At 28.7% G+C, this 16144-nt stretch overlaps 1 protein-coding gene across 2 annotated transcripts in view; it reads left to right on the forward strand.

The window, feature by feature from the left end:
• Positions 1-6982, forward strand: part of LOC105144270 (protein turtle homolog B) — a 311040-nt gene extending 304058 nt beyond the window's left edge. For both annotated transcript variants that reach the window (XM_087404939.1, XM_087404940.1), the window contains exons 15-17: positions 638-732; positions 1090-1362; positions 2200-6982. In XM_087404939.1, the coding sequence (XP_087261065.1) occupies positions 638-732; positions 1090-1362; positions 2200-2277 (446 nt within the window). In that variant the 3' untranslated portion in view covers positions 2278-6982. The remainder of the gene's footprint in view (positions 1-637; positions 733-1089; positions 1363-2199) is intronic.
• Positions 6983-16144: the final 9162 nt, after the last annotated feature.

The raw sequence follows: 16144 nt of genomic DNA on the forward strand, positions 1-16144 counted from the left end.
CCAACATCTGATTTTGATCGTAAGTGACGCTTTTTTTGCTTAATTGATAAAAAGTATTTGTAACAAAATAAGCTTTAATTAATTTTATACTTCCATAATTATTGATAACTTACTCAAATATTTAAACAAAAAAATTAATTGGTACTTCAAAATTCAATGAAGATTATTTCCACAAAATATTTTTTCCATATAATTTGAAGATAAACTGATTTGATGTTAATTATAATTTACTAAAATTAAATATCTGTTTCAATTTTTTCATTTTTTAGCGATATACATTTACGCAGATAATAAATAAATGCTTTCTAAAAAAAACTTTTGATTTTATGGAAGTTAAGTTGTGTGCGTGTGTGTGTATATAAAACTTCTTGAGTAAAAGTTCTTTAAAAACAAGAAAATTGCAATGTCAATTCATAATCAGTTATAACAAAAAGTTGCAATATCAAGTCATAATCAGTTGCGACAAGAGAGAGAGAGAGAGAGAGAGAGAGAGAGAGAGAAATTGCAATACCAATTCATAATCAGGTATAACAAGAAATTGCAATATTAATTTATAATCAGTTGTAATATATAAACTATATAATTTTAATAGTGTAAGGGCACAACACACTAATCCCTGTACTTTATTGTATTATAGAGAATTCATATGCTGAATTATGCAAAAGTACATCACCGCGATATGTACTGCAGCAGCAACGCCCGGAAGTGAATACCTTCGCAGCAACAAACAACGTAAGTACAGTTTGTAATTATGTACCTGGTATAATAATACATTTAACATCTAAGTCCGAAATCACAATTAATTTCTAATTATGTGTATGTAATCCTCTTATAAAAACACATTGATCATAATAAAGTTATATTTTAAAGTAAATACAGAGCTTAATACAATACTTTGCACTTTAATTAGAAAAAAAAACCTATATTTAAGTAACTTACATTGTGACTTCACTTTCTCCGCTATAATAAATCAACTAATAGGTTTTTATTTAAAAAATGCATGTAATCCGATATTTGAACATTTGAATTGAATTCTTAATCGATCAAATCATGTTGTTTAAATTCTGAGAATAATATTATTCTTAACAGGGATCCGAGTTAACATACGTCGAATTAGCACTAAGGGGAAACCGACGAATACCTCCGAATTGCTATCAGCCCGTGCAAATCTCCAGCATCCAACGGCCCCAGATGCTGCCTATGTCGACTTTGACGCGCAGACAGCCGATCCAGGAGCCAACGATTTACGCGCAAGTCGCCAGTCATTCTAAACCGATTTACGTGCCACCGCCACATCCGTACATGAATCGTTCCAGCGACGAAACTACAGTGGAGACACCATTGATCGGACACGACAATAAGGTAATAGGCTTGTAAAAATGAACGAACCGTTTTGTTAGAGCCTCTACAGTTTATTACTTTATTAAATTTCTAAAACGGTGAAGAAAAAATTATATACAGGGTGTATCTGAAATAGCGCCTAATCATACAGTGCTATTTCTAATAAAAAATTAAATTGAAAAGTCTTCTATCATTTTGCAATTTTCACAATAGTTAACGAAATATGAATTTCTAAAAATTGCTGAGTAAATGGATAAAATCGATGTATAAGACAATTTTAAAATATCTTTCAATGTTTTTTGTGAAATATTTTAAAGATGTTTCTTAAAGAACTCTCAAAGATATCTCAAAAGTCGTCTTATATATTGATTTTAGACATTTTGTTCGTTAGATGACTAAAAAAAATATTGCGAAAATTGCAAAATGTTGGAGGACTTTTCAACTCAGTTTTATTAGGAATAGCACTATATATGATTAGCGGGCATTATTCCAGATACACCATGTATAACTGCAGAGGAAATAATTTAAGTACTAAATATTGTAAATCTATATACATATTTCAGTGTACATTTTTTGACAGAATTAAAAAAATCACTTTGGAACGGTGGCAAAAGTGAAATAAAAATTATGCAACTTTGTAAAATTATAATTTTTGTAATTGTAGAATTCAAGAAAGAATATTGTATTGAAAACATTGACAGTTAATACAAAATTATGGCAAAATTGGCATCATTCATCTGCAGCAAACAATAAATTACAATGGATTCGTCATAGTCGAGAAAAGCGATATTATCGCAACATTATTCTAACTAACTAAAAATAAAACTAGTTTTTAATTACGATCTGTATCTCTTCTAGATCACTACGATCAGCCACTCGAGCAGCTCAATTTGGCGCACCGACACACCGCCTTCCTCGAATGCGCCAACGACATGATTCCAACAAGCTGCATCGTAATTCACGATTCCATTTCACACCTAAACGTCTCTTAATGTTTTCCCTTCCCTCTTGGAAAGAAAAAGAAAATAAAAGTACACATCGATCCATGTACGTGTTAAGTGAGAAGTTCTTCGAAGAAGGCGCAGCCCTTCACTAGTAGAGATTGTTAGACCTTTACTACGAGTGTTATAAATAGAGGATTCGTTCGACGATGAAAGTAATTAATGAAATCGCGCGGAGTATATATATATATATATATTATATATATACACACATATAGATTATGCGCTTTACCGAATGATTTGTGATAGTGGTTGGTTGGAGTCGGGGAAAGGATTGAACTGTTTTTCAGCCGTCCGTAAAATTTGAGGCAGGGCGAACGCACTATTTTGATCTCGGAGCAGAGGCGTTCACTGTTCCATCGACCGATTAAGAATTCATTATACGATGAATGTTATCGAAGAGTTGGCAATAATTACGTGTAAAAAAAAAACACCGTTGTTCGTCATAATGACGCGGAAAACGGTGAGTTCCTATGCAATTTTTATTAATTCATACCTACAATATCCGTGAATATTTCTTATTTGATTTTTTGTGCAGAGAAAAGGGTGACTCAAAATTCATTTTAAAAAAAATTTTAGAGCATCCTCTGGAAAAAAATTATATTAATTCTCTTTTTCATCCTTTCTTTAAATAATAATTTATAGAGTCTATTTTCAAAGCTTTTTATGTACATGCTTTATATATATATATATATATCTAGTTAATAAATCTTATAATTGAACCTCAAAAGTCACAATATTAATTTTTAATATTTATCGACAAAAATGATATCAATAGAGCCAATAATATCTCCATTCTTCAAAGTTCCGTGAAAAGAGGAATTCTGATTGTTGAAAATATTTGATACACACATTGATTTTGACGAGCACCCGTAGGTATGAGTTAAAAATCGAAATAGCACTTCGCCCGCCTCGGCGTGTAAATCAAACAACGCCGGTGAAAATAGATTGCGAACGCAACGATTTAGTGTGATTGGTAGGATAAAAAGTTAGTCGCGCGATTGTCTATTGTTTTGCGTCTTCTGTCTACCTACGAATTTTTGTTTGATTACTTTCAAATGGCTTTATTTATCCTGTTAAAATTCTAATTATTAAATCAACATTTTATTATCAGTGAACTGTAGCTTCCAATTTTAACCAATTTATAGATTTTTAAAAGAAGTAAGAAATATTTCTCTTTAAACTTTTTACTTTTTATTTTTTATATTTTGAACTTATTTTTAAAAATATTAATAAGTATTATAAAATAAATCAAACTGCCCTAAATTCTACTTCCACTGCCCCAAAATTTAATTAAGATGATTTCTAAAACAAGTTATCATTAAATATATAAGCGTGTAAAAATAGATGGATTGAAAAAGAATCAAAATTTATTTTGATTACAAATCTCTTCTTTACTACGTACTTCTTAATTACGTTTCTTTTCGTGTTTTTTTATCTTATTCATTCATTTCATTCTCACGAGGAAGATATAATTAAAGAGAGGAATTATAAAATAAGTCCTTTATTGAAAATTAAGGCTGGGTTGTGCCACTTTAAACTGCAGCTCACTGCCTCTTTTACTCTGTTACTCTTTTATGTTCTTATTCTTTTACTCTTTTGTTTACCCAATACATAAATTACTATAGTTTATCTGAAGATGGAACAACAAACCCTAAGATACGTTAAAAAAAAACTTTTATCGATTTCATGGAACATTTATTCGTACAAAGTCAAACAAAATAATATTTAAGCAAATTTGTAAATTCTAAATTTATCTGATTTTCAAAATGAAATATTGACATTTTATAAACTTGAATCCTTTCAATACATTTGACCCATCTACTTTTACGAAACACTGCGTACGTTTAAGGAAGAAGCGAACGTACGTTAATGAGCTTTGACGTTATAGCAACGGGAGAAATGTTTTCTTTTTCTCTTCTGTTTTATAGTTACCCACTATCTGTATAGTACTCACATAGCGCGTAGGCCGTTTTATTCAGAACGAGCATTATATAAAGTTGCTGGTAGAGCAGAATAGAAATCTGAGAAGGCGGATAAAACGAGGAGGTACGATTCCGAGGATCGATTGTCGACGCAACGAATCCTTACGAATTACTCATCGGGCAATGATATGCTTGAAAAGTCGGACGAAACGCTCGACGGGCACGTCCGATGATAATAATACTAGTAATGATAATAATGATGATGATCATCGTAAGAATCCTCGCGATAGCTTCGTCACGCGCGACACTTCGAGAAGACTGAGCAGAGCGCAGAATTTGTAATGCGCAAAGGTGCCATATAACAGAGACGGGCTTGTTTTTTATTTGCATTTACTCGATCGAATAAATCGCAAATCAATTTTATGATTTTTATTATTATGATTGTACTGCTGAACATTCAAAATTGCTGTACCTTGTATGTTAGTATTGTTAAGAATCGATGATTATCTCGAGAAATTATTTTATGCCTTGTTGTGAATAAGACATTTAAACGAAAAATGAATTTTTATAAGTAAACATCTTAGAAAGTCTCTTGGGAAAAAGTTATAGTATTTGAAACAATGTATCATTATATCTGCCTCAATAAATAATATGACTTTTTTCTGAGTCTTTCTCATATGTCCACGTGTAAATAAAAATATTTAAACGTTTCCATTTTGATGTTTTATGAAAGAAAGTAAAAATTTATCGAACAATAAAAAATTTAAAGTATTCTCTTATAACCTGTTTTATTAATATTAAGTAAGAGAGTTTAAAAAAATATAGGCTTTATAGTGGACTAAAATATGTATATTTAGCGATCAAAATAATTATTCTAATGTTATTGGATTTAATTGAAAAATAATAATAATAATAATTTTATATGATATGCGATATGATAGAATTCAATTATTGAGTAGTATACTTTAGCTGTTTATTAATTAGATCATTCTAATTGTAAGCAATCAGATCAAATTCGAGGAAAATTAATTTATGATGTAAATAATCGCGCCCGTCTCTGACATATGAGTTTATAATGGAAGTGATGTAAAAATAAAGGAAACAATTTAAAAGAAGATAAAATTACTCCCTTATTTTCTCTCATCTAATTTAGCAAGAGAATGTTGAGAATAGTTTACATCACTTTCATTCTAATTAACTCATAAGATCGTAGCGCGAAAGCAACTGTTGTTCGAACGAATTCGATATTGTTGTTGTATAGTGTAACCACCACGACTCGCATCGAAGGCGAAACGTGGCTAAAAACCGGCATCGATTGTAATAAAGAGCAACGCGTTCGCGTTAACTACTTGTAATCCTTTTCCTTTTATGTTAAGGGTAACATTTAGCAATGTTCGCAAGTTTAGTACGAGCTGATTGATATTTACCTCCATTATATTATAAAAAAAAAGAGTGCCGAATAATGCAACCGTAAAAGAAGCATTGCAAAAGTGTATAAAAAAATCCTTCTACGTTAATCTCTCGGACATCGTTTGTAAGGAATATCTTGATGTTCATTATGTGTTGTTCTACAAATCCAGATAGCACCAATTTACAAACAATTTTTATACAATTTTTATATTATTTCTTTCTTTTTTAATGATACAGAAAATACGGAGAGACTCTGTTCGCATTTAAACTTTAAAATCTTTGTCTTTGTACTTTTTCCGAAATAGTAAGTAATATAATACACTATCGATTAACAGACTCCGCTGTATTCGCTCAATGTCTCAAACTATACGATGTAGATATTAGAAGAATCAGAGATCTCACATTCACCAGAATGCGGCATTTAAAAGAGAAAGACGCGTAAAAAAAAATTTCTCCCCGTTAACGATAAGCCAATACTTGATATGTCACAATTATCAAAGAACAAGAATACACGTAAAGAGTAGAGGTATTTTTTATATAATATTATATATTTATTTATAATTTTTTCGTACTCTTTCGATCGTACGTTTAGCATCAGATATAGCTATCTAGTTTTAAGTTGTACGAAGAAAGTGATCCGTATATATTGCATAAAAATAAGATTTTTTAGAATACAACAGAAGAAATCACGACGATGAATAAGCGATGAAAATATGGAATATTGATGTGTTCTGACGTATGCGAGTTTTCTGGTTCACTTTAAATGGTGAGATTATTATCCCTTTGATAAAAAATCAACGATTAAATATGTTCGAATGGCTTCGACGAAAGTCGGAGCGCTCTATTTGTAATCTAAATTTTTAAATATTACTTCGTAAAGTAATAATAGCGAGGAAGGTTCGCGATTCTCGCGAACGTGAATAATAATTAATAATAATAATAATAAAGAATGAGAGAGGAAATAAACGTCAGTGGCGGTAGCTGTGCGCCAAAATCAGAGATTCTGTATTTTGTCAGATAACTATAATTATTATTGCGCCAGTGTAACATAAGACTTTGATATGTATTGTTAGTATGCATCGTGTGGATATTACAGAGAATAAATTTAAATATGAAACATACATCAAATATACGAGCATACGCATATGTACACGTGTGTTTGTGTGTGTAAAGAATAAACTTAAGACACTATGTAAACACAATTTCAAAAATAACTTTTAATATAGATTTACTTGTGTAAAATATAAGGAGAACTAATTGTGCTCAATAAATTTCAATAAATAATGATTTTGCCTATGCTAATAATTATCATTACTGAAGTTATTTTTGTGTAGTTTTTATAAGGATACATAAAATAACACAATCAGGAAATTATTAGATCTATTCTTTTTCGAAATGTTCTGCATTAATTCTGAACTAATGCAATAACTTAGAGTGAAACAAACTATATCTGTTTCACTTTAATTTATTGCACCAGTGTATCCCAGTTCAGAACTTTCTTCGAAAAAGAATAGACCTACTCAAATTAAATAACTTTATGTACAGGATGTCGCATAATTCGTGAATTACTTCCCATCAGGCAAGTGGAATGGACTAAATCGAAAAATTATACTATTTCACGAGATTCTCTTAAAATTTAATGAGATAGTAATCAATAAAAATCCATGAATTAGCGTGCGTCCGCATGATTCAGCGAAAGAACCCAACGTTTATAAACACAATGGGAGGAGACATTCTGTAAATAACAATGTGCCACTCATGCATAGCCATATTGTTTTTTGTTCTACCCAATGATTAGCTAGCCTGCTCGTGCGATTGAATATAATGGTTTCCAGACAACATAAAATCCAAAATTGGAACATAAGACTCCTTAAAGACGTCTAAAAGAGATATTCATCCTTATTTTAAAACCATCTTAAGTAATGTCTTAAGATGCTAATACAGCTTTTGATTGGCTTATGGCATTTTAAGACTGAACTTAAGACAATTAAGACAGTTTCAAATATAAAGAATCGCGACTATGAATATATCAATCTTAAAAAAATCCTCGAAGATATTTTTGTGAGAACCGTCTAAAAGACATCTTATAAATGTCTTACATCCAATTTAGATTTTATGTGCTGTCTAGGTTTTTACTTATAGATTCTATTAATTATATTACAAAAGGCTAAAGAAGGGAGAGATTTAAAAATTATAATATTATTGTGCGCCTTATATAAATAGTTTGAAAACTATTTTAAGAAAAAATATGTGAGATATATGTATAATAATCGATGGTCGGAGTTATGCCTATTACAAATATGTGAATAACCGCCGCTAAATTTCTCCCCAGTAAAAAACACTAATTAACAGTAACATAATATTATAATTTCACATTCAACAATGTAATTGTTACATACAATATATATGTTATATTTATATTGTTGTGTGAAATTGAATTTATATTTATATTGTTGAATGTGAAATTGTGTACGTTGATGTTACGTTATTCTTACGTTGGTGTTTACTGAGTCTCTCCTCTTATCTATCTCAGAAAGATTTAATTTTTTTAATTAAAACAATGAGATAAAAAAGTACTGCTTCGCATCAAAGCGATCGACTCTTATTTAACAAAATCCCATGTTCGATCCGAATCCAAAGTTCATTATACAAATAGGGGAGGGACATAAACAATAAAAATAAATACATTTAACAATTATTAATTATTCGAATTCTAGAGTGATTCATTTTAAGGAAACAGATTTATGAAAAGTTGCATCTACAGTACTATTTTATGTGAATATAATACATATTTTATATCTAAAACAAATTTTATAAATTCGTTACCCTATTATAAAAAAATTCTTCACTCACCAATTCAATGTGCAACGGGTGGAATTTGTAACACATAAATAATATAAGATTCAAATCAAACAGTGATCGAAATAAAATCAATGTTTCAAGACAATTCTTACGCGTTTAAATTTTTAATTTATCTTTCGATTAAATATTTACTAATATAATTATTTACCTACTGAAAAAATTTTCACAAGAATAAACTTTTTATAAAATTTTAGATGATTTCTTTCTCTAATTATTTATATATTTACTGAAATAAAATAAAAAGAATGAGAAATAAAATGAAAGAGAATTATTAAAACTGTATGCAAGTAAGAAATAATATTCATACAAGATTGCTCCACCAGTGCAATCGCCTGATGCCTTTCTAGGCTTGCTTTCAATGTTTTCTTCCTTCATTTTCTCATAGGTTATCGATACTCTTTTTATACAACACTAATCCGAAACACTAATCCGAAAAAATTATCTATGTTTAAAATAAATACATAAAATTCTTGCAATTCGTATTTTATTTCTAACTTCAACAAATATTTAATAAAAAAATAATGTCGCGTAAGAACGAATTATCAGCATACGCATGTCGAATCTATATTATGCGAGATTAATCAGATGCAAGATATAAATTTCGTTTACTAATTATATTAGTCATGAAGCTTTTTATTTAGAAACCGATCCATTCTGCATGTACATCGTATTGTGCAAATGAAACATGCAATTAATAAAAATACAATTAATATATCAAAGCGGCTAATTTATATCTTGCGCAGTAAATTTTATGCACTAAGACGCAGCGATCGAACATGACTGGTGAAATACGTGTCGAAATATGTTATCAATGTAGGAATCTATATTACGCGATAGTCAATTATAGTAGCAAATAAACGCAAAATTGTGGACTTACTTATTATCAACGTAATCAATTAAATGACTAATCAATTACAATGCCACTCTACAATGCAGTTAATCCGTTTTCTACTGCTGCAACCGTGTTTTGAAAGTGAACGCTATCAATATGGTAAAATAGTTTCATCTCTTACGCGGTTAACTTCGCGTGCCAAAATCGATGCAGCATGGCAGTGCAACGGTGATGCGCTTCTTGTTTTGGCGAATCTTATATAATTACGCGATAATTAAGTATTGCAATGAGTGATAAATACAGATTTAATGTTTCAATTATCTTTTAATTAAACTGCCTTGTCTCGAATCCAGTTCATCTCATATCCGCCACGTTCTGAAAATGGAACGTAAATGAAATTAAGATGACGAATGGCTTCGTCTTCTGCGAGATCAACTTTGCGCGCTAAGAATGACACAGAGCGCCAAGAGCAGCAACAATAATATCAAAGAGAAACTTAAAAGAGGACGTAAGGATCTTTTTCCTGTAACCGCAAAATGCCACCGCACACTACTGTCTTCTAAGGAACTGGATATTTAAATATTCGAACAAGTTAATTTAGTAAATTTTGTCTTATAATACGCGTTTGTATAAAAATGGGATTACGAAGTTATGTTTTTTAATGCAAATTTTCAGTCCGTCTTTACTAAACATAATTACTAGTATGTAAATATATTCCAAAGTCTCTATAATCACTAATCACTAGCAATTATAGAGTCTTGAATATATTTCAAATTTTTCAATCGACAATCACATATCATTAAATTAAGGTTTAATTTAGCAAAAATAAGCTAGAGACCTTTACTACCCTCGCTGATTTTATCCTCTTTTCTCTCTCTATAAATATACTCTCCCGTAAAAAAAAAAACGAGCTACTAATAAATTTAGTAGTCCGTTATCGCAGGTAAGTAATAATTTAAATTTAGGTAAGTAATAATTTTAATTTTATGTCTAATTGTTTTATTGTATTTCGCTAATCATATTATATTAACTATTTAATTGATAATATAATAATTAGCAATCATATTGCACAACTTTTTTAATATTATCTTTTATTGTAATCCTATATATATTCAATAATACAATAATAATTATTTACAATACAATTTACAATTATAATTGCTGTTCGAAATACAATAAAAATTATATTATAGAAACATAATTAACAAAATTTAGTAATGAGGTATTATACGAAAATGTCGAAAATACATACGATAACACAAATTTTCTAAACCAATGTTTAATGAAATATAAATGTGGAATAAAAATACTAACAACAATTAGATCGATACTTACTATTAATTATTAACTTGCGATTATATTATAAAACTTATTAATATCGTGTTAAAAAGTCATTAATACATTTACGACAAGACTTTCATCGCATTTAAGATTATCCCGATAATTTGATCACATCAAGGTCCCTTCACGTTGTGATAAGGTTAGTATCCGATACAAAAAAGATTGGTGCAGTGAATGCGTGATTTGTACCAATAGAAAGTCGAAATTATTTTTACAGTATCATATGAAGACTTATTCCTTGTCGCTTTCTGTAAAGTCCATTCGCAAAGTCTAGTTTGGTATCTTGTTGGAAATTCTTGTACAGGATCGGAATTAATCCCGAGTTTTCTCGTCTTGCACTGGAAGTAATAACTTTGTCAATGAGTCAGACTATTATATGCTATATATTTTAAAATCAAGTTACGAAATTGATTCAGTAATATACTTTAACATACAATTTTCGTCGTTTTGTTTTATTAAATGTTCTCCCACTAGTAATAACAATGTTAATAATAGTATTATATCTTAATAACAATGCGAATTTAATATTATATAATTAATGTATGAATATAAATATGATTATTTTTTTAAATCCAAATTGTTAAGTAAATAAATTTAAGCTTTATGCAAATAATTTGCTTATTTTTCGATGATTGCTCTAACAAAAAAATATGATTACGAATGTATATATTTAATTTTTTAACTGTTATTTTAAAATCATTTTTAGGTATTGGAGACATCCCGCCATTCCAGAATATTGTTAATTATTATTTTGTATGTATATTATTTTATATGTATATACTTTTCTATGATAAAATACATGCAGATATATTACGAGATTATATTTAACAAGTTTTGATTTTTGTCGATTTAGATAATTTGTTTATCTCTCAAAATACCTTATGTTCTTTTATCAATAATATCGTGATTACATGAATTTAATTAAAAATGTGTGGATACAAAAAATTCGAGATAAGTCGAATGGATACTTTTATATTAGCGAGGTATTAATAATTAAAATTTTAGGAAAAAAAAATTGTTAAATTTTATACATAATAACAAATTTTTCAGAAAGCATACTTAGTTCTTTAAAATCTCGTTATTATCAAATTCGATTTATCTTGAACAGTTAGTACCCGAGATACTTTCGTATTCATACATATAAAAAATTACAATAATGCATGTATTTTATTACTATTAAATATATTCCTTCGTAATCACCATTCCATAAGGAAATCATTTTATCTTTTTATTTTTAATAAGAGATGATTTGTAGTAATGTGTGGCAGAACATATAATTTCCTCGCAAATTTTCATATTATATTAAAAATGTAATTAAGATGCTACCAAAATTATTTCTATCATAAGTGGTCTGAAAGATTTGGAATTCACATCCTTCTGTAATAAGACCGCTGGTGCTTGACGGATCGCTTTTTTTTTGCGAATGGATCTTATGAATTTGATGTAGAATACATCAAGTTCGCTTTTCTATGAAGATTTTTTTTCTTCTTTGTATCGGATACTAACCTTATCACAACGTGGCGGGACCTTGATGTGATCAAATTATCAGGATAATTATCTTAAATGTGATGAAAGTCTTGTCGTAAATGTATTAATGACTTTTTAACACGATATTAATAAGTTTTATAATATAATCGCAAGTTAATAATTAATAATAAATATCTAATTGTTGTTAGTATTTTCATTCCACATTTATATTTCATTAAACATTGGTTTAGAAAATTTGTGTTATCGTATGTATTTTCGACATTTTCGTATAATACCTTATTACTAAATTTTGTTAATTATGCTTCTATAATATAATTTTTATTGTATTTCGAACAGCAATTATAATTGTATATTGTATTGTAAATAATTATTGTATTATTAAAGGATTACAATAAAAGATAATACTAAAAAATTATGCAATGTAATTGTTAATTATTTTATTGTATTTCGCTAATCATAATGCAATATGATTTTAGCGAAATATAATAAAATAATTAAAAGAAAAAAAGAGAGATAAAATTAAAAAATAAATTTAAAACATACTTACCTGCAAAAACCGATTAAATTTATTAACTCGTTTTTTTACGGGGAAAAATACGTAAAAAGAAAAGAGAATCACCATTAAAAATTGGGTGGGGTAGTGAAGGGTCTCTAAGGTTGATTCATTTTTATTCATATAAATTTTCTTCACAATTTTAAATTAAATGTAGTTTGCTTATACAATTAGAAGAGTTCTAACGTTATTCAAATTGCAAATTGTAAATATAATTATAAGAATAAGAATGGGGTAGAGAGCTTACAATCAGAGTGACGCCATACGAGTATCACTTGTGGTCCGCCATGTTTTAGCCATTCCCTCTAGTTTTTTAAACGCATTATTTTCTAAATTTTGAATTCATACTCAAAAATTGTGACAAATTAAAAAATGATAATAAATAAATATTGTATATAAAATAATAAAACTTTTACATATATTGTTTATAAAATTTCATTTATTTTGTACTATTGCAATATTGTACATTTTGTAATATTGCACATTACTTTATACAAAACGTTATTTATTGCACATTATTTGCGCTATTAAATGCGCTAGTTTATTATCCATTCTCTGTTCCTATATTTTAGGAGCAAAATGCATCTGTAATAATATAAAAGAAATCAAAAATTCAGAAAAATATTATATATTAAATATCGTAATTATCATATTATTTGATTTAGACTCACAATGTAATGATATATAATTGAAAAGATTACGACAAAAAGAGAAATTAAATTCGTAATGTAATGACTATACATATACTTAGTGCCAAGACACTATCGTGTCTTCAGATATTATAATTAATCTGTGTATATTTTATGTTAGATTTTTATTTTAATATTTTAAATACATTATTTATAAAGAATAAATTACTTTACCTCACATACAGATGAATTTTTTGACGGTGTTCAATTTTGATATTTATACTCTTTAACCACTTCATTCGGAGTTCTGTGCCTTTCGGAATTATTTTCATAACATATCCTTTTTTTAATGAATTATTACAAAACGGTATTGTACATCCAACCATATTTCTAAAATAATTTCGATAATTTTATTTTTATCAATGTACCTTTATGTATCTATGTCGTTCAATGCTGTTGCATCTAACTCTAAAACTGACAGTTTGTTGGATAGACTGAGACCGTATATCTCTTTCTCTCTCGCAGAATCTTCGCTAAAATATGACCTCATCTCTCGTATGGCGCCACTCTGATTATAGGCTCTCTATTCCCACTTCTCGAGCACTAAGCTATCGATGGCGGATATTCAATGCTTTAAAAATTAATGTTTTGATTGCGAAAATTAGGAATAGTCAAGAATTTCAAGAACTATGCTAGGAAATGATAATAATAAAGTTATTTGTTCGTTATTGAACTCTATTTATTATTTATAACTTAATACATAATATTATCTCCTTTTATTAAAAAAAATCTACAAAACTTGAGCTTGATTATCCGCATTGACTCTCATTACCCCTGTTGTTCGTTAGTATTTTTGCATTTTAAATAAATAATTAAATAATTCAAAAAATATAAGAACTCGCAATTTGCGATATTACCCTCCCGAATAGTTTATCTTTACACATATACCTTTGAGAAACTTAGATTGGTGTTACACACCAACCTACCTTCGTATACTAGGTGGGGTGAAAAGTAACCTCCTTGGGAATGAAAAAAATTTTTTTCTTATGCAGAATCTCGCCCAAAATATGGCGTGTTCGCTCAGTACTAATCTTTGTAGCATCTGCTAGCTCGCGCACCTTCACTTTCCGGTCAGCCAACACCATTTCATGTATTTTTTTGACATTTTCCTCGGTAACCGCATCGGAGGGCCTGCCGCTGCGGACTTCATCGGTAGTGGAGTTGCGGCCATCACGAAACTCTCGAAACCAATATTTGACGGTGTAATCTGACGGAGTATTAGCCACATAATATTTATCCAACTTTTCTTTTGTTTCCTTCGCCGTTTTGCCTCTCAAAAAATAATATTTTATGAGAGAACGAAAATCGTTTTCGCAAACACGTCAACAACAATCAGCTCTCAAAACAAAACTAAGGGCAGTATCGCACTGCCACTTGGCATGTCTGCCTAAATATGAACGGACTACAAGGCACCATAAACTTTTTTGCAGTAGTGGCGCATTCTGGCGGTCAAGGAGGTTACTTTTCACCCCATCCACTTTTCACCAGATTCTCTTCTTTCTTTTGGTCAGATTGAATTCATCTTTCATTGCTCCTGGTCAATATTCTAGCTTCATATGTCAGAAATCGACAACAAGGAATTCTTTTTGCTGTCGATTGCTGTCGATTGCTGTCGATAGCATCGCCAGCAATAAGTGTAAGATTTTACGCTTTTGTACGATGTGCGAAATACGAACAAAGGGGCCATTATATTAATGAAATTGACTTAATACGAACAATTATTAATAATAATAATAATAATAATAATAATAATAATTTCATTAATATATGAATAAATGTCGCGTTTATTCGAAATTAAAAATATATAAATATTCGACTAAAAATAAATCTAAATTTAAAAAATCTTTAAGTCAACAACATTTTGATTTTAAAAGTCTCGAATATTATGAAACTAAAATAAATTTCTTAAAGATTATAATGTAAAGAGCAAAACTTTAATTAAAAAATAAACTGAAAATTACTAAATCGATAAAATTACCATCCGATAAAATTCATGGCCTATATATGTATATATATATATATATATATATATATATATATATATATTTAACGATTCGAACGATTCGTTGCTGAATCTCATCTCAAAGCATGCGGAGATAAAAAATTTAGATGAATGATGCAAGATCCGAGGGATAATTTTCCCTCACACACACAAAAAAATACGCAAGTAATAATTACTTATTTCAAGTAAAAGTTCATTATGAAAAGAGTTCATTTCTTCGATCAATTTTATAATATTCTTCAAAAGAAAATAAATTCTTATTTTGAGTACATAATAATGAGTTTTTCTAAAATTTTTTGTAATAAATATATTTTAAAATTTTTGCCAAGAAAATATTCTTTGTTAAAAATAACCGTTACTTAAAAGAAAGAAAATAAATTGAGTAATCACTTTTAGCAGTAGATTGATATTTTTCTGTGTGCATCAATATATAAACATATCTCTTTACATTTTATAAATTATTAGAAAATCATTTTTTTTTTATAATTTATTATTTCAACATTAAGTATTTTATGTGATGCGAAGCTTTGAACGTGATTTTAAAATAATTACGAGCTAAAATTCTTCTATTTTTTGACAAAATGTATATTGGATCTTACATCATATTACTACTTTAACTGATATAAAATTCAATTATTATATATTATTATATATATAAATTATGAAAGTTATATCTTAGATATTTCAAATTGTATTACAA

The sequence above is a fragment of the Acromyrmex echinatior genome, chromosome 3, assembly GCF_024713525.1.
Source record: "Acromyrmex echinatior isolate Ae372 chromosome 3, ASM2471352v2, whole genome shotgun sequence".
In the NCBI taxonomy this organism is placed as follows: Eukaryota; Metazoa; Arthropoda; class Insecta; order Hymenoptera; family Formicidae; genus Acromyrmex; species Acromyrmex echinatior.